The 25,640-nt window shown below is 37.1% G+C and overlaps 2 protein-coding genes across 6 annotated transcripts in view; one reads left to right on the top strand and one right to left on the bottom strand.

The window, feature by feature from the left end:
- RHOBTB3 (Rho related BTB domain containing 3) overlaps positions 1–10,478 on the bottom strand; it is a 59,319-nt gene extending 48,841 nt beyond the window's left edge. For all 4 annotated transcript variants that reach the window (XM_039875131.1, XM_039875132.1, XM_039875128.1 and 1 more), the window contains exons 1-3: positions 10,336–10,478; positions 9,932–10,157; positions 4,689–4,875 (exon numbers count right to left, since the gene is read on the bottom strand). In XM_039875131.1, coding sequence (XP_039731065.1) covers positions 4,689–4,875; positions 9,932–10,157; positions 10,336–10,337 — 415 coding nt within the window. In that variant the 5' untranslated portion in view covers positions 10,338–10,478. The remainder of the gene's footprint in view (positions 1–4,688; positions 4,876–9,931; positions 10,158–10,335) is intronic.
- LOC120612553 (translation initiation factor IF-2-like) overlaps positions 10,191–25,640 on the top strand; it is a 31,287-nt gene continuing 15,837 nt past the window's right edge. For both annotated transcript variants that reach the window (XM_039875141.1, XM_039875140.1), the window contains exons 1-2: positions 10,191–11,064; positions 17,050–17,130. In XM_039875141.1, the coding sequence (XP_039731075.1) occupies positions 10,336–11,049 (714 nt within the window). In that variant the 5' untranslated portion in view covers positions 10,191–10,335 and the 3' untranslated portion in view covers positions 11,050–11,064; positions 17,050–17,130. The remainder of the gene's footprint in view (positions 11,065–17,049; positions 17,131–25,640) is intronic.

The raw sequence follows: 25,640 nt of genomic DNA, 5'->3' as shown, positions 1-25,640 counted from the left end.
GCAGAAAGAAGGGAAAGCTCTAATTACAGAGAATACTAGTAAGTGAGGAAGAAATGACTTAAAAAATCACTATTATGCAACCACAGTTATCAGACCTGAAGGAATTGTGCAAAATAATGGGCCTGGAGTCTTTAAAAATGTTAATGTCATGAAAGACACCTCCTTCCCTTCCCCACTCCCCCAAAAAGGCTGGGACCATTCTGGATTAAAAGAGATTAGAAAGACATGATAACTAAATGCAATGTGTAGTCCTTAATTTCATCCTGGATTAAAAAACAAAACATCTTTGAACCATTGGGAAAATGTGAATAAAAATTATATTTTAAATAGAAGTATAATAGATAATAATTACATTTCTTGAGTAATGATTGCATTACAATTAATAAGAGGATGGCTTTGTTCTTAAATGATACAGGCTTAAATAATTAGGATTGAAGAAATCCCATAATGTTTGCAATTTACTAAATGGTTCAAATGAGAAGTGTGTGTGTGTGGGTAAAAGCGTGGTGTGTGTGTGTGTGTGTATGTGTGTGTGTGTGTGGAGGTGGGGTATAAGAGAAGGAGGGAGAAGAATAGCTAGGGAAAGAGAAAGAGAGAGAGGAATGGAAAGGGAGAGACAGAGGGAGGGAGGGAGAGGGAGAGAGAGAAATTTGGGCGGTTCTTGTCAATTTTCTCAGGTTTGAAATTTTGCAAATGAAAGTTAGGAAAACAGAAAGTTCCTAAAGAATTTAAAGTATTGAGTGTCATGATCTGATTTGTATTCTAGGATGATTATCATGAGTAGATTTATTTCAGAAAGAGGCAAAGCAGGAAGAGAAGAGGAGAGGCCAATTTACCATGAAGCTGATAAAGCTTAAGCCTCAGCCCTTTTCTTGTGGGTCCTTCCCAAAGCCCTAGGAAGAACCTGATCAATAGATTCTATCACATGGTCATATGCTTTTGTAAAATTTGCAAAATAAGATAGTTTAATTACAGTGGTTAAGACCAATGTCTCTTCCCATTCACTTCATAGGCATTTTGAGGATCATGCTAAGAGGACTTTAAATTTAGGTTTAGTGAGATATTACTTGTAGTTTGTAGTCATTTCCTTGTACTGTTAAGCGTCCTAGTACATGAAATGGCCTTTAGGAATGCTTCTGGCACCCACTGTGCTGATTTATTTGGTGTCATGACACAAAGATGCCAAGCTGAAAGACGAACGAACGCAACACAAACTATAGTGCCCAGACCAATGTGGAGAGTGAAGAAATATGCTGGAAAAAAACTGATTATCACTTTCTTCTCTCCATAGAAAATATTAAAAAATGGTTATCATATGAAGATGATCAATGACTATGAAGCCCAAAAAATATAAGAAAAGTTAAAGTGTCAAGCTGTTAAATAATAGAAACACTTTTTATGTTTGTAGTATTTGACAGCCTTTTCAGGTTTGTAATTTGTTTTGCTTTCTCTTCTCTTTCTAAATAAACATTCACTTTTATACATATATGTATCTATAATTTTTGCAGTTTTTTTCCCCTCACAAAAAACCTCTAAAATTGTGTAAGTTTCGGATGCAACAAAATCTGGAACTGCCCCTTTAGGAGACCAAAAAGAAGGTCACTATGAGATAATTAAATGACAAGGATCTGAAATCCAGTGAAGGTGAAGAGGACTCAATGAGTTTTACTTAAAATTTTAAATCAAAATAGTTTCTTAGTCAACTGGATATGGGAAATGGGAGAGAAAGCTGGGTCGGATAATTCTAGTTTGGGTGAATGGATAGGTTTGGCATCATTCACCAAGACAGAGAATTCGGTGGAGAGAGGAAGATGATGTCTGTGGAGCTATGGGTTATGAGAGAGTCTGGAGCCAGAGAAACAGACTAGGTAATCATCAGGGCAAGAGATTAGCGGGTTTATAGTCAGAGTGTACAGCAAGAAGAGATGAAGTCAAAGGATGGAACTCTGGGCAATAACTATAGGATATGCTGATGTATGTGTATAAGGTGTGTGTGTGGGAGGCGGGGTGGGGAGGGGTAGTTGGAGGGACCAGTAAAGAAGATAGAGAATTAAAACAACTGAGAAAGAGTAGCTTTATTAAAAGAAGGAAGAGGTATGTTTGAATAATTTCAAAAAAAGAACTATTATTGAAATGTATTAAATTTGGCGAGCATATAACCTGGCAATCCTGAGAACAACCTCATTGTAACTGTAAAAATCAGAATCAGACTGTAGTGGACTGAAGAATGAATGGGAAGTCAGAAAGTGGATTGAGGTAGTGTGGACGACTCTTTCAAGAATTATGGCCAGGAATAAAAAGAAACATAGGGAAATAGAGGGAATATGGAATCAAAAAAGGATCAAATCTGCTTTATTTGTATCTACTAATGATAAACATATACCCACCCTATGACTCAACAATCTTACTCCTAGGTAACAACCTAAGCATCATCAAAAGGAGAATGGATAAATTACAGAATACTCATACAAAAGAATAATATGCAGCAATAAAAACAAATTACAAATAAGCACATCATTGACGAATCTCAAAAGTATTACACTAACTGAAATTAGTCAGACACCAGACACTACAAACTGTATAATTCCATTTGTATGAAATCCAAGAATAGGTAAAACTAATCTATGTTGTTAGAAGTCAGAATAGCAGTTACCTCTGGGGAAGGGTGTTATTAACTGGGAAAAGGCATGAGAGAGCCTTCTGAGGAGCTGCAAATGTTCTATATCCTGATCTATGTGATGGTTGTATGAGTATATACAAATGTAAAAATGCACTAAGCTGCACTTTAAGATTAGTAAACTTCACATCTTTTACTTTGCTATATACCACAATAAAAAGTACAAAAAAAATAAATAAAAATAAAATTTCATAGACAGCTTCACTGAGGTAATACCACTAAGAACTATAAAATACCACTAAATGAATTTTGAATTGGCCCTGAGATTTGGCAATAATACATACACCTATCCCTCGATCTACGCAGATTATCCGTTCCACACTTTTTAATGTGGAAGAAAACTGTGTAAAAAGAGTCAGCTAAAGAAATAGGCCAATGTAAGTCACAAAAATATTTCTTTCACATATTTTCAAAAAAAGGATAATGAAAATTCAGAGAAAGCAAAATAAATTTTATTTGCTGACGGTGTCTGTACTGTAATCTAAAGCAATCACTCTTTTTTTAGTCACTGTCTTCATAGCTTGAAATATTTAGAATTACTTTGGTTTCATCATTTATGTTTATGTTTTTGGATGATCTTTTTCCAACCCCATCTTTTGCTAAGTTTTCATAAATTCTTCAATATTCACTGCAAAATTTTTAAATAACTTTTCAAAACTTTAAGGCTCATTGGCTATTTGGATCAATATCTAGAATTTCAGTTTCCAGTATTGTGGCCAATTGAAGAGCTTTGTAAATATTTTCTGCAGTGAATGAAACTGGTTCAAGGTCACTGTCATATTCATCGGCAGGATGGGTTTCAGATATTAAATGAATTCATTTTCAGTTAATTCGTGATCAACCAGTAATTCGTTAATATCATCTACAAATTGTCACAGTCTTCTTGAAATTTATTTAATAAATTAATAATGCCAATTAATGCCTCTTCATTTGTTGGAACCATATTTCCAGGTACAACCACTTCTGGCCATATTTCTTTCCAGCAAGCATTCAAAGCTAAAACAACAGTCTTGATACAACTTAAAATTGTGTATTTATTCCAGGCTTCTGTAACTGTAAGTTATTCATTATCTTCAAGTTTATTAAAAATATCACTAAAATTCCGTTTAATATAATTAATCTTAAAGGTGGAAATAATGCCTTGATCTAAAGACTCACGTAAAATGAGTCTGCATAAATGGAAACTGCTTATAAAAAGTCCATGTAAATAGAGGTGGTGAGTGGGTGTAATATTTACCTCATATAAAAAAAACTTGCTAAAAAAATATCTCGTGAATCAAAGGTCAGGAGCATACCAGCAACTACTGAAACTTACTGAACCAAGTTAGTCCATCAGCTATGGAGTAAAGAACTCTTCCTCTTAAGAGGTGTTGTCAGTGTATTCAGCTCACTCATTGCTATCTACCTAAAAACTCTGCTCCTAAACCCACATCCTTATGTGGACAATCTGGCCTTCCTAAATGGATAGACTTTTAGATCACGGGTCGCCAACTTCCGGCTGCGGATCAGTATTGGTCCGTGGCCTGTTAGGAACTGGGCTGCACAGCAGGTTAGCATCTAGTGAGCTAGCTAAACTTCATCTGTATTTGCAGCTGGTCCCCAGAGCTAGCATCACAACCTCAGCCCCACCTCAGATCATCCTGCATTAGATTCTCATAGGAGCACCGGTCCCTGGTGCCAAAAGGTTGGAGATTGCTGCTTTAGATGATCGAAAAGTTTTCTAGGGCTCAGAGTCATCTAATACCTCTCCTATGTCAAAAGAACACAGTTACTGACTTCCTTCACGTCTGTAGAAGAGTAATTTAGAAGACAATTTTTTACCCATCAGAATCATAGCAGAAGTTTGCAATACTTTTGATTCCTCATTATCATATCCAATGATAATAGCTGGCATTTGAATCCAGTCATTTTTTTCCTTGAAATAAAATATTAAATATTAATAAACTTAGGTCTATTTAAAATTAATTTGGTACCTGTACTCTCATCATAAAAAAGACAATTAAATACTTACCATTTTGTCTGGTACCGACAGCAGCAATGATTACTGGAACTGAATTTAATGCTCTTTTTATCACTGGAATATAATTATCCTTCACTTCGTGGAATGAAAACTTGTCATTTACATTGTATTTGATCACGATGATGTCGGCGCCCCCAATTAGATTTCGAGACGTGTACCAATCACTGTCAAAAATGTCCTAAACCAAAATGCAAAGAGCAATCTTTAGTCTGTCTTCAAATCAATCATGAAATAAACTATAACATTTTAGTTTAATTTTTTTGCTATCTATATTTCAACTTTTGGAATAAAGAATTTTATTTAATAAAAGTAACTAAAAAGTACATGAAATTTAACATGTTTGAAGTCTACTTTTTTACTTTTTATTTATTCACTTGGCCTAGACAACTACGTGGATAAATAGAAGAGCTAGAGACTTTCTGAGTCCAATGAAATTAAGTAAGCATTTTTAATATTTGTGCTTAAAAATAAGCACTTTGTTTTAAAATTAAACCTTATTTTTATCACCTAGTAATTTCAAAAATTTAACACTATACATTAGATGCAAAAGCATCAGTATGAGTAAGGAAGCTTCAAAGGATTTTCCGTGACCCAATTATACACTGCAGGACTGTTCAGTGTTTTGAATTGTAATGCACTGTGAATTCTGTGGAGTTCCATATACTTTATCCATATTTTCAAAATTCAGATACTTTTTCAACTTTATGTATCTTTTGGACAGCACTGCATGCATACAGTGTATACAGCATGTGCATGGGGTGGTGCCTCAATAAAAAATACTGTGTATTATAAGGTGTTAAAATGGTAAGGAATATATTGGCAATTCATGTATTTTGCTCATATAAATTAAAAATTCAACATAAATCTTTCCAGTTTTGAGATCTTTGCTTTTGTACTACAGTTAATAATATTTATATTTAGAATTGGGGCCAAGTAATTTATTACAGACCCTACTCCTTAAAATTTAGTGCTTTAATATTTTTAAAATATTTTTCCAAGATTCTGTATAAAGTGGTATAAAGAAAATATCTTTATCTTAATATCACTGCTAAATATGCATGAGTAGATTTCATAGTCTAGTTAATTATTAATCATTATCCTTTCATGTGGCCTTTAGTATGCATTTCTAGGATGTAATAAAGTTAGATTAAGAAAATAGACAGCTATGCAGGCAAATCTGGCCCAATGCCTGTTTTTTTGTGAATAAAGATTTATTGGAAACTGCCACTCTTCAACTCCAAGAAAGAAAGAAAAGGAGGGAAGGAAGGAAGGGAGGGAGGGAGGAATGGAGGGGAGGAGAGAGAGGAGACAAAGAGAGAGACAGAAGAGAGAGAGAGTAGAGAGTAGGAGAGAGAGAGAGAGAGAGAGTGAGAGAGAGAGAGAGAGAGAGAGAGAGAGAGAGAGAGAGAAAGAGAGAGAGAGAGAGGAAGGAAGGATGTATGAAGGAAGGAAGGAAGGAAGAATATGCATGGAATAAATGAATGAAGGAAGGATGAAGGAAGGAAAAAAGGAAGGAAAAGAAGGAAGGAAGGAAGGAAAAAAGGAAGGGAAGGAAGGAAGGAAGTAGGAAGGTTACGAAGGAAGAAGGAAGAAGAAGGAAGAGAAGGAAGGAAGGAACTTAACTAACCAGTGCTGAAGGCTGAATGAAATCCTGAAGGAAGGAAGGAAAGAAGACAGACAGACAGACAATAGATAGCTAGACCTGGCTAATAGATCCAAACACTGTTGGGCCATGAAAGTTTGCACTTTGAAATGCGTCTAAAACAGGGCCAATAGTGTTTGAATCGATCAATCAAGATCTGTGTGCGCACGACAGCTTTTTTATCTTATGATGGAAGATTCTGGATAAGTGTTATACAGCAATGCTCTTTTGCAGAGAGCTTTTTACCAGTACTTCCCCAGCCCCAGCAAAGCCTTTCCCAATTCCCTATACTCTCCCAACCCACCCATTCCTTACACGTGCACTCAGAGTACCTACCAAGAATTACAGAATTTTTAGATATGAATACCCTACTGAAAGTAGGATAGAGCATTTTTAAAGGAAGATTAAAAGAACCAAAAAAAGAGGGCAAACTGTGGGAATATAAAGTACAAACTCTTGCACTCAGTAGAGGGTGTAAGAGGGGGGAGAAGTGAAGTTGTACAAAGACCAAGAAAATGTGAAAGCTTCCCAGCAGAGCTCTATGCTAATTTCCAAATCCCAAACCACAAAACCCATTCAGTTCCAACTGTATCTGTTATAGTATCCAAGCTCAAAGTATACAAGTACAATGGGGTATGTAAGTATAACAAAGAAAGAGGGCAACGTCAGAGGAATGGATACAAAAACTAAACATAAGTGGGACCAATATTAAGCAGTCATTTAACTCTGAGAGAATAAATCAAAGTAACTGCTCTTTGCATTCCAAATAGTTCATAATTCCAGAGTTGATGGAGAGATGTGGAAGGTAGGGGAAAATATCTGAGGTAAAATGTCATGAGAAAATAAACAGGTTTGAGCATCATCAATACTGTAGTGTTGAGGATATAAAGACATATAAATAATTTTATTTTTAATACAAATCAGAGCTTCAAACCCTGCACAAGTAAACTGTGCACAAATCACCACTTCTTATGGAGTATTTTAGGTAAACAGAAAAAGATCTAGAAATGAAATAATAATATAACTGCACCCAAAAAGGGGGGGTGGGTTTCAGAGAGACATACTAAATAATGAGCTACATAAAATGAATGTGAAGCACATTTATTTAAAAGTGTCAATTTATATATGGCAAGGATCCAAAGTAAAGCTACAGATCCACAGAAGAAAACTAAACTAGAAAAGAGAAGCCCAATTATCTCATTCCAACTCTAAGGAAACAACACCACATTTCTTCCCAAACTGTGTCAGAGAAAATGCTCCACTGGTTTCTAGAAATATGAAGGAAATCAAATTCTCCTACCCCTTGTAAATCAGTTCCAGGATTTCCTCTAGGAGGTTATGCAACACAAGGCTTGGAGCCACATTTGGACTATAAAATTCATCTTTTAAAAAATAATCTGAAGTTTTACAGCAAAACAACAATTGTATTTTACCTGATTTGTGGGGCTACAAATACAACACCTACTAACACTGCTGGCTCAATGTACTGTATTTGTGTAAATCATGAATGATGGGAAAACTTTACTTTTGCTTAGATAATACATGGCTATACTAAAGTTGTAATAAATACTCTATTATTATTGAGTACCTACTATATGACAGCCTCTATATTAAAAACTTTACATGTACTATGTCATTTACTCTTCAACACAGCTCTAGGAAGAAGAAATTATTGTTTATTTTATACATAGGGAAAATAGGCTAAGAGAGGACAGGTGACTTACCAAGGAACACAGCCACTAAGTAGTAATGTGGGGATCTGAAATCAGGTCTTTCTTATATCAAAACCTGTGCTCTATCTGCTCTGCTATATTTAATATTCTGATTCAGTACATGTCAAATATCAGCTGATGAATGCAATCAACTTTGATATCTCTGATGGGATTTTTACCATGAAGAGAAAAACACCTTATAAAGAGAAACATTGTAACTGTATTCTACTATGTCTGAAGACATAGTACAACCTGGAAAATTATAACTGGTTACAAACTCAAAGCCTTAAACAGGGCCAGAGTCTAATCAAACAAAAGGTGATTAGCATAATAAAACATAACATTGAGTATATGGAAAAAGTCCAGACTACTGGGGCTTATTTTAATCTATTTGGAAGATTCATTTACTACAATATAGGGGATCACAGTATCATTTTTTTGCTAAATTAACAACATAAAAGGGAATTAACAGCTCCAAGAAAAAATGTAAAAGGTAATCCTAATATTCTAATTCAGCTTATTTTATTTTCCCTTGATTTATTTCCTCTACTCATTCAACATTTGTTCAACTTGATGTAGAACTGTTAAGTTTTTAGACTGTAACATCGTTCACAATGAAATGATCAGTTAAAAGAAGTGCTTCATTTGCTGGAATGGACTCTAGCCAATAAATTCTCTATCAATGCTTATGATCAACGTCACTGCTGTCATAACTAGGAGTTTAATACCACCCCTGTAATTGGAAAGGCCTGTGTTTCATTTTAGTCTATTAACATAAATTTCCTTTAACGGAGAATTTATTTGAGCAAGTGGTCTTTTATTTCTCTAATATGGAAATTTGCATAAGAAATTCTTCTATGTACATTCTATTCATTTCTTTAGAAAGGTACTAGTTCCCTACAGCCCTTTATTCAGTTTAAAAATTGCTGTTTAAATGTAAAAATCTCACATAATGGTATCCTGTATTTTCTTTTCCAGACACTAAACTTTCTTGTTACAAAATGTAACAGCAATATGTGAAGATCAGCAATATAATTCCAAAACCAGTAAGAATCAGACATTTTCAAATAAGACTGAATGAAAACATTCAAAATATGATGTTATTGTGTATTGAAAACATTTGTGTCAAGTAGATTCCTTTCTCCTTTTATCAAACACTCAAGAATTAGACTAGAATATATCGACGTAATTACAATTTGTCAATTATTGAAAATTTTAAAGCTTTTAAAAAATTCCAAGCTGTATTCGTAATATCATTTCTGATTTATGAATCACTAAGAACAAATGATTAATAGGGCATGTGCATTATTAAAATTAAAAACTAAAAATTTTCAAAGGCAAATAATAATATAAATGAGCTTTTTAAAATTAATTCTCAGTCCCTGTCTTTTCCCCTCCTTTCCAGCGGTCGGTCCTATTTCTGAACTGCCCCAGTGAAATGTATTTTTGCCTATGTTGAGTCTTCATAGGGCTTTATTTTTAGAATACTAATATTACACTATCACTCACAGGGTAGGCATTAAAAAACAAAACAAAACAAAACAAAACCAAACCCATTGCTCTCTGCTGGTGAAACTTAGTGACCCCGTCTCTTGGGGTTGGCACATTCAATTGTCAGCGTCTACCAAGGGACAACCCACAGTCGTGAAGAGTAAGCGCTCCACTTTCCCACTGGGGCTTTCTGCCTTCTAAGTGTTCTGACTGGGCTGCTCCCCGCCTGATGAAACAAAGAACCAAAGATTTACGCCGAAATGTTCGAAAACTGTACCCAGGTGTCCCGGACACTTCACATTCATGAAAAAGGAAAAGTAGGGAGGAGGAGGGGAAAAATGAAAGGAAAGCTCCGTCAGCCTCATCACAGAGCAGCTGCCGCCCCTTACCCAGACGGGACAGTCGTGGACCACCAGCTTGACATTCCCAAACGCGCTGGCCTGATACTCGGTGAACACGGGACGCGCGACCGTGCTGGTCGCGTTCAGCAACAAGCTGCTTTCGTCCCCTGAGACCAGCGGGCTTCTCCCCAGGTAAGTGCGGATGAGCCCCGACGGCCGATTGTCCTGGTGAAAGGAGTCCCCCTCGTTCCCCAGCGCCACGATGTGAATGGACCTGCACGGCAGAGAGCGGGGCAAGGGGAGCAGAGGCGCGTGGTCAGCGCGAGCAGCACTTTAATCCGGACAGGAAGCGCGGGGGCGGCGCGCGGCGCGGGTGGCCACGAGCCCCGCGCCCTGGGGCGCCCCCAACGCGACGGGGCAGAGACAATGGCAGGACCGCGGCGCGTACGTACATGATCCCAAGGCCAAGGGCAGCGGCTACTCGGAGAAAGGCGGCTCCTCGCGGCCTCGCGGCCCGCCGGCGGAGTATTTACCCGCAGTCAGCTCATCCCGGGCCGCGGCCCCCGCGCGCGCCTCCACCGCGGCGCGGCCGACGCAGAGCGGGCCCGGGCGGGCCGGCGGCGGGGCCGGGGGCTGCGGGTCCCGCGGGGCGCGCGCTGCCAGCCAGTCAGGAAGTGCCCGGGAACATCCCCCGCGGCCGCGCCGCTCCCGGCTCCCCGCCCCTCGCCTCCCACCTCCCGCGCCGAGTCGCCGGGCGCTGCAGCCCCTCTGAACCGCACTCCCGCGGCCGGGCAGCTGTCGCTTGCTCCTGCTGCTGCTGCTGCTGCTGCTGCTGCTGCTGCTGCTGCTCCGCCTCCTGGCAGAAGGGGGGTGAGAAGAAAAGCTGGGCGCCCGCCCCCTCGGCGGGCCGGGCGGGCGGGCGCAGCACGTGCCGGCCTTGGGGGTCGGGCGGGCGCGGAGGACGCGCTCCAGGCGATGGCCGGGGAGCCCGGGAGGCGTCGGCGGGATACAAAGGAGCGGCGGGAGGGGAATATAAATTAATAAATACAGCGCCCAAGCCGGAGAGCTCCCGATCGCCAATCCGCCTGCAGCAAGTTTGTTCAACTCTAAAGGCTGTAACCAGAGCCAGGGAAAGGGGGTGGGGCGGTGAGGCCCCCGCTCCCTGAGACTGGAAAAGAAAGGTTCGTGAAGCTAGGGATTCAAGCACGTTGGCTGCCCCAGCAGCCCATTTCCCCACCCAGCCCCTCACCCCTTGGCCTTGACCGAAAGTGTTTTACCACGTCTACCGCTTTGTCATTTGTCAGCAGGCACTACAGCTGTTTTCTAAAATCATGCTTGTGAGGGGGAAAAAAAGGCATCGTTCATATGCTGTTTTAAGAAAGGGGCTCTTTGTTCATACACCAGTTTGCTAATATTGCCCGGGGGGGGGGGATTATTTACTATTTCCAGGTATGTTATTTACTATTTCAAGGTATATTTGGCATATTTTACAAAAAATGGCAGGATTTTAAGTGCCGAGGTTCTTACTGTGATTTTAAACAAGTTATGCGTGAGGTTTTTAATGCATTTACAAGCTAAATGCTATTTGGAGATTTTTCAGTACACATTATGGCTACATATTTCATGATAGCTCCTCAGACCAACTGCAAAAATAATGTTCATGCTAATGAAAGGATACTTCAGATTCCTTCATGATAAGGCATTAAAGTAAAGGTTACAATGTCCCTAAAAGGGCCTCAAACTACCTCAATGCAAATGAACACTGAAATCCACTAATACCGGAAAGGGCCAGAGGTTACTCTGGGCTCAGCTTCTCCATAAACATGAAAATTCTTACAAGTGCTCTCTCTTGAAAGAATTCTTGTTTATCTCTTTATTCATTTATTTTGCCCTGCTTTAAAATTTTGCTGCTGCTTTTCTCAACAGAGCTATTATGAGGGTATGAAACTGGAGGTACTGAATAGGGGAGTGAAAAGGCTAGGGTAAGAGGCCTTTGGAATGTGAACAACTTTTTGTTATGGGCCCTCGTTGCTCAGATGCAAGTAGTGTGATAGTTTCTTATGCTCGGATAGGGTATTCTAGGAGGCATTCCTCCTGTAGTCACCGATTTTTAAAAAATATAATTTCCCTTGGCACTCAGTATAATTTCTCTTAGTCTCCAGAACCTAAGCCATCCTGAAATATTTGAAAGTACAGGATCACTTTTTCTCTTAGGTTAAAAGAAAATATATTTTCTCATAGTCCTCTCCAGTAATCACAGGTCAAAAACAAACACACATAATAGATGAATGGATAAAAAAATGTAGTATATACATACAATGAAATATTATTCAGCCTTAAAAAAGAAAGAAATCCTGTCATATTTTACAACATGAATGAATATTTAGGGCATTATGATAGTGAAATTAGCCAGTCACAAAAAGACACTGTATTTTCCCACTTATATGAGGTAGCTAAGGTCGTCAAACTTTTAGAAACAGAAAGAATGGTGGTTACCGGGGACTGGGAAGAGGGGGAAATAAATTGTTCAATGAGTGTAGTTTCAGTTTTGCAAGATGACAAAGTTCTAGAGATATGTTGTAAACAAGGTGCATATAGTTAACAGTACTGTAATGTACACTTAAAAGTGATAAAGATGCTAAATTTATGTTATGTGTTTTTACTACAGTACCAAAAAGGGGCGGGGGTCGGGGGAGGCGAACACTGGGAATTGGCAGGAAGGGAGATAGCATGCATTTTCTTCCTCGGTTATTGAGTATGTAAGCCAGACCTGTGCTTAGTATGCGTGGGAGATACCAACATACCTAAGACTCAGTCCTTACCCTTGAGAAGCTAAATCTCTTATTAATGGTCACTCTATTGTGAATATTAATGCACCCGATCCTTTTGAAAACATGCTGGTTCCTTAAATAATTATAATATAGGCTAATGAATCTAGTAATAGGTACAACGTACAAGGATAAAGTCCTGTGAATATTGAGATCTGTGTCTTCCGTGTCATCAGAAAGAAGTTAATAGAAGAAGTCAGCATTGTCTTAGGTCTTCGAAGATGAGGAGCTTGCTAGATTTGGAAGAAGGGCAGGTTAGAAGGGAAAGAGTACTGGAAAAAATGGATAAACATGTAAATCACAAGCAAAGATGTAGAGACATGGACTATCATGGCTTCTGGGAACAGAAAGAGCTAAAATCAGTGCTGGCATATAGACTCCTTTATTACAGCAGACAGAAAAGAGAGTGGTAGAGACTTCCTGAGAGGTTTTCAAAGGCACACTTGATATTCAAGTTAGATATTGGTAAACCCTAGACTAACCTCTGTATATATGATAAAGCTCAACTAAATGCTGACCAAAACACGTTTTCTTCTCCAGGACCCGTAGCTAAACCACATTTCCCAAAGTTTTTGCCTGTAGGAAGGGCCGCATGATTAGTTCTCATCAGTGGAACATGATCCCTACTGAGCAGTTAAGAGAGGGTGTGCCTTCTCTAATCTTTCCATCTACCAACCCAATGAAACCAGGTCAACCTTGACACCATGAGTTCGAATTTGTTTGTCTGTAATGTCCAGGAAGCTTGGGTCCCTAAATGACTGGTCACAGCAGGGCCTCCTCACAGCATGCATTGTATTGTGATATGAGTGAAAAAATAGAACTTCATTAAGTTAAGCTAGACATTTTGAGGTCAGTTATTACAGCAGTTAGTCTTACTTATCTTGGGTAATACAATATCACAGATGGTTCACCTCCTGATATCTTAATGATTCTTTTCATAATTATTTAAGACTTTTAATTATTTCCCTTTATTTTCAATTTGTGTTTGGTTTATATAGTTGTAGTTTCCTTCATCGGCAGCATATATTTTTTGGTGTAACGAGTTGGATTATCATATGCCCTCCAACCTCAAGGTTATTGGAGAAAACACAAAGGAAGGGTCTCCACACAGCAATATGTTTTTCTCTTGTCGTGGCTGAAATGCTACCATTTTATATTCATTTCGATAGGTGTTCTTATTTTCAGATAACATGTAGCCACGTATGAGTGTAAGATATGTATAAGGTAACTCACTGAGCTATTACTGGCCTCCAGATGATGAATATTAATATGCCAGCCTTTGAAAAATATGCTGGTTCTTTAATGATTAAAGAGGAAGCAAGTGTCCGTAAGGGCAGGTCTGAAGAGCTAGGTGTGGCATAGGATGTTTCCAACTGTGTTTCAAGAAAACTAGATTTCCACAGAGGAATCTTCAAGTCTACCTGAAAAGGCAGGGGAGGAAAATGCCTGCAGAAGTCTGAGCACCTACTCCTCCCACCTCAAAGCCAATCAGAGCAGTCTTATTGCACTTTTTTAATATTAGAGTTTCATGTTGATTTTCTTTAAAAAGAGGGGATATCTAACATTAAAAACAAATAAAATTGTAAGACTACTAATCTATAATAAGAGTCTCCAGAGAGGGGTACAGAAGATGACCCCTGAAATTCCAGAATAAGATATTTGAACTTCCATTTACTAACATGTTTTTGTGTTGGGTTTTTTTCCCCCCAAAAAGAGAGAAAGAAATTAAGCTTTACTAATATTTAATGTGAGTATTGGCTCTGGCATCCCCACTTGGTCCATAAGTAGGCAGTCACCCAATGTTCTTGGGAGTGGATGAGAACACAGCATGGGGGTTAGGGGTAGGCTCTCTCCTTCATTCACTTTCAACATATTGCCACATGTTGCAATTTCTGTATCTAAGTAGATTTATAGATGATATTTAAACTAACTGTCACAGCATGGACCAATAGAGATAGTGTTAATAATGCAAGAACTGGCAAACACAATTGGCTAAGCTGACATTGCTGACACCCTTTAGGAGCCACAATGGAAGATGAAAAACTAGTGACAGGTCAGATCTGACAATAAGTTGGCCATAATAATTGAAGTTACAAAGAATACTATTTTAAGTATGAATTGACATCAACTTACTAACATCATCTTCACTATACGTGTTACTGAAATAGCAATATTATGAAGTATCACAATTAGCCATTTAAAAACTAGACATTCAAACATGAAGATAAAACTCAGCAATATTTCCAGGATATTTAAGTAAAATACTCTTCAGGCTAATATTTTAAATAAAACACTAATCATAAACACTAAAAAGCCTCTTCTGAGCTTTCTTAGAAATGGAAGTCGAAAAGCAACATGCAGTTGGGAAAATAGTTTTCTTCCTGCCAAGATAAAGGTGGCTGAAATATACTGTGGAACACAAATGGAAAAAAGCCTGCATTCTTTTGAGAGCAAATACCTTGAGAATATAAAACCCTAGACCCAAAGATACAAGTTTTGGAACAAGTTACATAGTGTGGGAAGTTTACAACAAGGTTAAACTGAAACCACAGATGTTTTTAATATGTCTCATGTTATGGTATTTAATAGATTCTGCTTCGGTGTGGTATTTACTAAATTGTGTTTCAATAATGAAATAATTTTAAAATGACATTTTTTGTGTGTGAGCCATAGTAGAGAAGGTATTCCATCTCCTACATCTTTCAATGATATTTTAAATAATAATTGACTTTTAAGAAATAAAACTGTTTTACACTTACAAAACTTGTGTAAGTGTAACCTCTGATGGATTAGTTATTTAAACTAAAAAAAAAAATTTTTTAAATAAAGGAATCCAAGCTAAGGTTAGAATGAGAGCAACCACATAAGATTCATTCACAGTATGTGTGCGAATGTATACATATATACACATATATACATAAAAATATATGTAGTTATTCCAGCAAAGAAACTGGAGCCAGAACACATAACTGTATAGAATGTTACCAATGTGGTTAATTTTGTGAAAACAAGATTTGCATAGCAGTTTAATTTCTTCATTGTGAAATATAACACACAGAGAAGTACATAATACCTATGTACATAGGTTAATAAATAATTATAAAATAAACATTTCTGAACATCTCCCAGGTCAGAAGATAGAGCATTATCAGCACTCATGCAGGGTGCACTCACCCACACACTGAGGCCTGCGAATGTACACATACCCCTGGTTGCCCTACCTTGGTTACACTCTTCTTTTTCTCAGAGAAAATCACAAGCCTGACTTTTGTGATGATTATTTTTCCTTATAGCTTTACTACTTATATGTGCAATCCTAAACTGTGCATTCCTAAACTGTACTTCTCTTTAATTTTTATATGAGGCATCACAATGTATATAGTTTGTGCCTTGGTTCTTAAGCTCATCATCATTTGTAAGATTTATCCATGTTGATGTAGCTGTGATTCGTTCCTCTCTTTTTCTTCCTCTTTCTTTTTCTTCCTTCCTTTTCTTCCTTCCTTCCTTCCTTCCTTCCTTCCTTCCTTCCTTCCTTCCTTCCTTCCTTCCTTCCTTCCTTCCTTCCTTCCTTCCTTTCTTTCTTTCTTTCTTTCTTTCTTTCTTTCTCTTTCTCTCTCTCTCTCTCTCTTTCTTTCTTTTATTTATTTATTTTTTTACTGCTGAATAGCATTTGATGGATAGGTATGCGACCATTTATTTATCCATTCCATTGTAGATGGACATGTGGGTTATTTCTAGTTTTTGCCTATTACAAAGCTGCCAGGATTACTCTTGTTTTAAAATATAGTTTCTTGATATGCTAGATCACAGGGTGTGCGTATGTCCTACTTTGGTAAATAATACCCAACAAATTTCAAAAGTGATTTTAATGATTATGCTTCTAATTGCAGGGCATGAGAAATCTCCCCATAATCCTTTACATACTTAAATATACTTACTATATGCCAGATATTATATTAAGTGCTTTACAAATTCTGACTTATTTAATTATCATAATGACCCCATTGAGTAGGTTCTATTACTTCATAATTTACAGGAGAGAAAATTAAGGCATGAAGAGGCTAAGTAACTTGCCCCCAGCTATGCAAGTAGTGAGTAGAGGAGCTGGGATTCCAACTTAGGTGATTGGCTCCAGTCTCTGCCCTTATTCACTATGCTGAGTTGGTGTTTGTTATTTCCTTTGTTGTGTAATTCTTGGGATTGAAAATAATGCATGTCACCTATAAAAACTCTTATAGGATTTTTAAACCAACCTAAACATTTTCCAAATAAAATTTCTATGGATTTTGAAGCCATTTGTTAAAAATATAAAAATGTATAACACCTTCTCATTCGCAGGAACAAATGAATAGCAGTAGACAAGATGGAGTCATCAGATTTCAGCCAGAATCTTTGCATGATGAGTGATAGGCCTGAAAAGTAAGTATCGTGATTTAGTAACCCAGCTAATGAAGCAGTTCTTTCATTTTAATCCACATATCTTTGTGAGCTCTTCTCAGAGAGCCTGGACATAAACCGAACATAAAAGCAGACATCTGCATTGCTGTATCACAAAATGTTAAAACAAGATTTTAAAAATAATAAGGCATATGCAATTACTATTCTCCCTAATAAGCTTTATTAAAAATGACATTTTAGGGGAAAAATGTATTTTGTATTATTATTCATACATTTTCAATGATTTAAACTATAATTTATTAAAAATTTGTGCTCAATATGTTGACAATAATGTATGCATGTAATCTCTAACTAAAGATATTGGGATGTGCTCAAAATTCTTTCTGATATTATGCTCAGTCAAAAAAGTTTGCAGATCACTTGGTAAGTTATATAAATGTCTAATCACTATGTTGTACACCTGAAACTAATACAACATTGAATGTCAACTGTAATTGAAAAATAAAAAAAATAAATTAAAGAATAAAGTTTGCAGACCTCCCAATTTGGTGCCTAGGGCTGTGCCCTAGAGAGCAAGCCTAGAAGGACAGCATGGTGGAGTCCCGGGCTGCCAGGAAGCAGAACAGAGAATGTGGTCTGGCATCTGGCTGCTGGGAGTGAGGGAGGCTGTGAGAGAGGAAGTAAGGAGGAGATAGGAGAAGGCAACACAGATAAACTGCAGACCTACTTGCCTAGAAATCAGCCTGGTGAAAAAAGTATTTGTATTAACTAATCTAACGAGAGATAAAGTTTGCAAATTTACACAAAAATCATAAAATTTAAGATTAGCATTTTTTTTTTTTTTTTTTACGAGAGCTTGCATACACTTCATATAGAGTAACCTAAACAAAGTCATGTACCGAGGTCGGTAACCATTACAGTCATAAGAAAAGCCTACTTGTTTTTTTACCTGAGTAATTTTTCCCAGAAAAAGAACTGACAATTTTCTTCTAAATTGTGGATTACTTCTAAATTGCAAGGCTACAATATTATTAGTTCTGTTTGGAGACACTAAAGTGGGAATCCAAAATGTTATTTACACACAAAATGCAACTACCCTAAGCTGTTTCAGAAAAGTCTAAAATATTCATTTGTTTGTATTTTGTACTTATGTTATCCACCTACTTCCATCATTGTGCTCACTTGTGTTTTTCAAAAACCTGTTCTGTTTTTCAGTTAAAATGTTACTTTAAAATAACAGAGCATATGTTCCTTTGAACCAGGACTGCCTTTCTCTACCAGTATTTTTCAAAGGATTGAACTTCAAAGATATCTGGTCATTTGGCCTTTAATCTGCCTGCTCTGTTATTTAGCCCTGGAAAAATATATATACAAGTATCATAATCAAGCACTATGGATTATATCATTTATTTATGTACAATATTTTTTGACATTTTCCTTTTGTAGCCACTAATACAGAAATATAGGATATTAGATTTAAATGGTGTAACACTTTGCTGATAGACCTTTTTTTGAAGAACTTAAATACATTAAAAAATAGATTATTTTTCAGTATTACTATGATCTGGCTCTAGTTTTAACTATACTAAAAGTTGTGCCATTTGCAATTGCAAATCTTCTTAAGTCTTCCCCATCTTTTGTACTCCTTGTACTTGCCATGCTCATGCCTCACTGCTATGGCCATCGGCTGGATATTATCCGAACTGGGGCGTTTCACAAGCATATGCTTTGCAATGTTCTCTTTTTTCATTCAACAGCTATCACAAGCCACTTAATCTGATTTAGGCCCTCATACAATACTTCTGATCCTTATTTTTCTAGACTTGCTTTTTACTTTTCATGTCCGAATCTATAATTCCATCTGCAGTTTAAAACTCTATTTTACAGTGAACAGCAATTGAAATTTTCTTATAGAGATTTATTTCTGAGGAAAGCCCAACTGATACAATTAAATATGAAGTTGGCAGTTTGTATCCTTGGCGAATCGTCCTTTTGATATTCTAACAAATTGCCTAGCTGAGGCATTTGAATTTTTTGGCTTATCTGAGGGACATTTTTTTCTCTTCCTTTCTTCCTGCTTCTCACTTTCTCTAGAGATTCCCATGGACACATTCTTACACTGATCTCCATGTTCCTCTTTAGAGCGCATTCTGTTTTTTAAATCTTAATCTGGGACTTCAATATTATTTTTGATTGATATGCTCTCCTTTCACCTTCAAATTAAAACATCTGGACTTGTGTAATTATTATGTCTCCAGCTATGCTACCAGTTTCTTTCCCCACTGTAGCTAGCCAGATCCAAACCCCTTCCTCAACCAATAACTGCCCCGCCCTGCCCCACATTCTACTAATGAAGGGGCTTGATCTATGGGTGCTTCTCAAGATGTTCTACTGTTACAAGCTTTGTCTGGTGTTAAGACCAGGGTATGACAAGGGCAATTCAATCCACTAAAAGGTATTCATACTTTCTTAGTGAAATGATAAAGGAAAACAAAGCAAAGGTGCTTCTGGACTAATTTCAGTGGCAAGCAGAGCTGCTCAAACTTTCTTCTGAAATACCCTGAAAAAGAGAAGTGTTTGAACGAACTCCTCATCATTCCCATCCCTAACATCCCACCAAGGTGGTAGCATAAGTTGCCCACTGCAAACCCAGTATTTATTTTTGTCTTCTCAAGTTTTGCCTTTGAGCTATAATATATCCTTATTGATGTAATATAAAAATATGAATTAAATTACCTGACAACAGGTGAAATTAAAATATGAGTCTTTTATACTGCATCTTTTCTTTCACATACCTTGGTTTACTACTATGGAAACTGGCAAATCTTAAGGAGAATTTATGAAATTCTAATGGGCAGGCGAGGAAACTTTTTTCCTAGTGAAATCTGGGGAAAAAATGACACTTTGTTGAACCAGTCAGTTAGAAACTTATCTTTTTGTAAGTGAACAGAAACAAAATAATCAGTAATTGTTATTGGAATGTTTGCCATGTTGGAAAAAAATCCTGTTTTTCCTGGTCATTATGTCTAACTCTTCAGAATTGTGGGAAGAGTCAATGATTCTATGAACAAAAAGAATGAGACACTCAGAAATGTGCTATGCTGGCATAACGCAAGAGGCCATGAAGTATAATATAATACAAACAAAACAGACAAAAAAGCAGAGTTTACATTGCTTTGTTTTGTTTTGTGATAAGCGTTTTAGAACTCACTAGCTGTAGCCTTCAAATGGAACAGTCTGTTTCTAGGTCGCTACCCATGAGCAGTCACAAATTATACACTATTAGTAACTCCCCATGCTAGATTCTAGAATTAGGAGGCATTTCCAGCCAGTGTATTTTATTAACTCACTATGATTTCTAATAAATTACTCAGTCCTCTTGCATTAATCTATGATTACAACAATGTTTTGGTACTGACTCCATCATGATCTCAAATCAATTTAAAAAGAGTTGCTGTTCTAAACAACCAAGCTAGAAATGTCATAGGGAGAGGCCTGCTGAGCTGCTTAGGCTGGCCTCAGGATGACATTGCCTCAGCTAAGTCACATTTTCCAGAGCTCATTCCTTGGTTTTGGAAGCCCAGAGACTTTTATTTTGTCAGGATGTCAAGAGCTGATCATACTCAAGAGATGAGGCTTGTGCTAACTCAATGCACAAGAGGCCAGTGTATAAACTAGAATACTAATTTGCTAATTATAATGAGAAGGGGTACTGTCGAAGGGCCCAGAAACCTATAATATGTGGCCAATACATTGTTTTCTCTGTAGGAAAGCCCACATGGGAGGCACATATTATCTTTTCAGTTCAACATACATTTGTTAAGCATCTAAGGTACAGATCATTTTGATCCCAAGGATGTTTTGCACATATAAACACTTTCATTAGAATCATGGCAGCATTGAATTGTCATAGAAAAATTATTTTGCAAAGCAAACTACATTAAGCCAATTTATGCCTTGATCAGTTTTCTAAAGTCTTCTCTTCTGATTAGCAGAGTCAGCCTTTTAGGAGAGACTAATAACTATCTGCATGATGGAGTTTATCATGAAGATCATCTAATAGCCACATTCACAAAGCCACCTATTCAATGTGGTTCTTAACGCAGAACTTCAGAGGAATCTAATAACCTGCTGAAGGTATGCAAACAATTGCATAAAATGAATATATGGTTTTTTACTAGTAGATTCTTATATCAGGAAGTGACCTAAAAACTTAAAGTCTTCCAGAGCTGACCTGGGCATCTAGGCTACCCACTATTCAAAAACATAGGGCAAATTCTTGAAAACATCATAGCCAGTTTAACCTAACATGCCCCATTCCTGATATCCTTATTACAGGCCCAACTCTAACTTATCCTGGTCATCCAGGTTTGCCCATGCTTTGCTTCCTGCCAATCTTTCTAGTTTATCTTCTGGAATTCCAGCTGGGGTGAGGGGAAGAGCCAGACCACTACTCCTCCATCCTCGGGAAGAACTTACTTTTTTGAGATCCAAGAGAGACTATACTCCCCTTTATCTCTCCTGTTGCTGTCCTTTAGCAGCCTCCCAGCCAACCCCACCAGCTACCCACCCCCACCCACATACACTATTTATTGTTTTTCTCTGTGCCCCAGTTTGTACATGGTCCTTCATGGTGTCCCAGCAATTTAAGCCTTCGCACTGTCCATCCCTGTCTTTGACATCTCCATCCTTCTCCTCTCTTGTGTTTTCTCTCACAGACAAAAAGGAAGTCTCAGTTTCCCACTAAGGCAACAAATTTATATGCAGCCACATACATCCTTTCTTTTTCCTTCAGTCACAGTACAATAAATATCCCCCCTCGTATCCCTCTGGCAATGCTGCATGTGCTTCCCTTTTGACATTGGATGGACTGCATCCCACCTATTCCCCCTTTCTTCTCCTGTGTCTTCAATGTCTTCAACATTTACCTCTCTACTGATCTTTACTATCAGCGTTTAAACATGTCCAAGACTAGCTACTATTATTTCTTTCCCAGCTGGCTAGAAGCACTGTTTTTTAATAGAAAATATCTTTTAGTTATGAGTTATTTAATTCTTTCATGTGTCAGAACTCGTATGCTTGTCTATAAAAAATTGTCTTGTCTTTTAAACAGACTTGTTTTAAGTGCTACAAACATGCTCATCTGGAAAATTATTGTGACTTCTAGAATTCAAATATTAAACAAATCCTTATTCTTCAGCATTGATTTCTTCTTTAAATTTTTAAATTATGAAATATACAAAAACATAAAACATAAATATGTAGTTTAATGAATAATTGTAAGGCAAACACTCATTTAACCACCATTCTGATTAAGAAGATACCCCCAACCCATGCATCCCTTCTGAATCATTACCTTCTCACCCTTCTAGAGGTGACCACCACTCTGAATTTTATGGTAAAGTTTCCCAGCTTTTCTTTATTAGTTTAACTCTTTCTTTGCCTATCCAGGTCCACTCTTCTTTCTTCTCCACCCTGCTCTGTATAGTGAGAAGCCAGACTGCATATCAACAGGCTCCTTCTACCTTCTGGCTTCTTGTTGCATGCAGTCAATGGGTAGATCAGATGGAGCAAAATTAGACAGGATGTTTTCCCTTTCTAGTGCCTCTCCTTCAGGGTCTCTCCAAGAGCTAGCTGTACTGGTTTTGTCACCAACTGTATTCATCAGGGTTAGCTAGAAAAGTATAACCAACAGGATGTGTGTGTAGACACTGAACAAATATAACACTGTTATATATACTGAAATGTCATATATATGAAGGAGAGTAGACGCTCATGGCTTATGGTGAAATAATAGCTTTGAGTGGGCCAATGACAGGGCTGGAATCATCTGGAGGCATCTTCACTTACATGTCTGGCAGATGATGCTTGCAGTTGGCAAGGGTTTCAGCTGGGAGACAACCAGATGGCCTACTCAAGCCCTCTCTGTGCCTTCCTCACAGTGTAGAGGTCTCAGGGTAGTTAGACTTCTTGCATGTTGGTTCAGTAATACAGAAGTCAGTGTCCCACTAATCAAAGAAGAAACTGCATCACCATTTATAACGTAGTCTTAGAATGCACACAGCATCACTTCAGTGGCATTCTCTCCATTACAAGTGAGTGACACGGGAGGAGATTAAAGGGAAGAGAACACAGACCTCATTTCCTGATGAGAGGAGTGCCAAGCCACACTGTAGAAGAGCATGTGGAATGGGAGATATTATTGCAGCATCTTTGGAAAGTGTAATCTGGCACATATATTCTTGGTTATAACAATTTAATGTGAATGTCAATGCTTTTATTAGTCAGTGTGTACGTTTTATGTATAGAATGTCTCCACCACACTCCTGACTTACGTGTCATTGTTGTCCAGTGTTTTGTCCTTTTTCTAAGGTGCTAAACTTGGTCTTCATTATTGTCTTAAAGATCAATGTTTGGTTAGATTTACCCATGTGTTAATGGATCTCTTTTATTAACTTTCCTTCTCACACACCCATTCTTCCTTTAGCTGAATTGTCATTTAATAAAAGTGAATAGGCCTGAGTTCTGGTATTCTTCTTCTTCTGATTTTTGTCGAAAAATACCTTTATTTCACTTTTATTCTTGAATGATAAATTAACTGACTATAGAATTCTAAGATCCATTAATACTTGTTTTTGATGTTAAGTATTTTTATTAAATATACTTTTGTGTCAGAACACCCTCAGGTTCAAAAACAGGAGGGTCAAAATGGCAAGACTGAACCCTCCATTGCCCCATTATATTATACAAACAACTTGATAAGGTGTGTTCCTGTTAGCAAGGAGCTTATTGTTTCTTTAACTGTAAAGCAAAAATATTAAACAGAAGATGAATAAAGATATACTTTATATACAAATTTTTATATGATATATATTTTTATATGATATATAATGAAACAAAATAAGTATTGTTGAAAGTTTGGATGATGTACTCAGAGTTTCTGTTTAGGTAAGATTGAGAAACGGAGAAAATGCCCTCTTTTCTATTTATTGAGAGAAATATTAGAATTTAAGAACTTATTTAAATAATTAAATGAATGAGCAGAGAAGGGAAACAACTTAATTTACCTTTCTGATGTAAAGCAGAGAATCTGCATGAGATCTACCTGAGGTTGACCTGTTGAGGAGTTCCTCTAAGAAGTAACTAAGGCCCCTCTTGACTGCAGAAGACTTCACAGTCTAAAGGAATCAGATGGGCCGTTACAAAAATTTTTACTGATCAATCTAAAAGAAGGTCTTGGGAATAGATTTTTTTTCAATGGGGTGCTAGGAGGTCACATGGATGTGCTTCAGGAATCAGTGAACCCCAAACAAAGGAAATATTTGGTCTTTCTTCCTTTTCTGTCTTCATGCCTCCCTTATTTTCCTTATGGAACTAGAAAAGTGAGGAAATAGATAAATGCTTCTGGAATATGAAAAACAAAACAAAAATCTGGAAAGGTTTCTGAACAGAAACCTTAGACTATTTATATCTGAATAGAAACCATAGACAGACACTAGAAATATAGTACTGTTGAGGTAGGTTTTGACCAATTCTTGGGGTGTTTGAGATTTCAGCTAATGTTTGTGTTTTTCTTGTGTTATTAGCTGTAAAAAATATTTAAAATGAAAAGGCTTTTTATACAGTGGTTAAAAATTGGATAACTAATACATTACAGTAAAATTCGATCTAGTCTGTTATCACTCAAAAATATATAATGTTGGGTTTAAAGCAGGCACAAATACTCAACTTGATTTTTACAAAAGTATATCGGGGAAATGTACTTCATAAACATTATTACCAGATAACCTTTATTGGACTTTTAAAGAAAACTTTAATCATTAGCTTTGCACAGAGTTGTAAAACTGAAAAAGTTGAGAATCAGAGAAATTTTTATTGTGACTAAACCATTAATATATTTTTTAAAATAGTCACTAACATGCTACTAACATGGAATTATTGAATTTTCTGAATGAAATACTTAATATACATGTATATAGAATGTATTATAGGGGCTGGTTTTATCTCTATTGCATGCTTTAATTTATTTTAAAACTATTTATTTAAAACTTTTTTCTAGATTAACAACGTATAAAATTCTATACATGACTCTAAAGAGAATATATTTTTTTAATTAAATGAAAAAAATTACCATTGCCTGTTAACTGTTCCATATTAATCTGTTTTGATTCCTCAAAGCTATTTGCCATCTCTTTAGACTAGCAGCTGCTACAGCTATGCATCTGTCACATGTCCCAAGATAGTCTAGTACCCAGAACAAATAGAACAGATGACTTAGGCATAAAAGCAAAAACTCAAAAAAAAGGGGTCATCCAGAGAGTTATCTTTCCATTAGAGGGATTTATACATTTTATAATATGCAAGCATGAAGAAATTGCATTCAGGGGTTGCAAATGGAAAAAAAAAACAAAACTAGGAAACTTTGGAGAATAGTGAAAGCTCTTTCCAAAATGAAACCCATCAACTGTCTGCCAAATTTTTTCACTTACACCAAAATAAGTTTTAATGAGACTTTATCTCTGTGTTTCTGT

This window comes from Pteropus medius, unplaced genomic scaffold, assembly GCF_902729225.1.
Source record: "Pteropus medius unplaced genomic scaffold, Ma_sr-lr_union100, whole genome shotgun sequence".
Lineage (NCBI taxonomy): Eukaryota > Metazoa > Chordata > Mammalia > Chiroptera > Pteropodidae > Pteropus > Pteropus medius.
The sequence above is the reverse complement of the archived record's forward strand: the minus strand, read 5'-3'. Positions and strand labels throughout refer to the sequence as shown.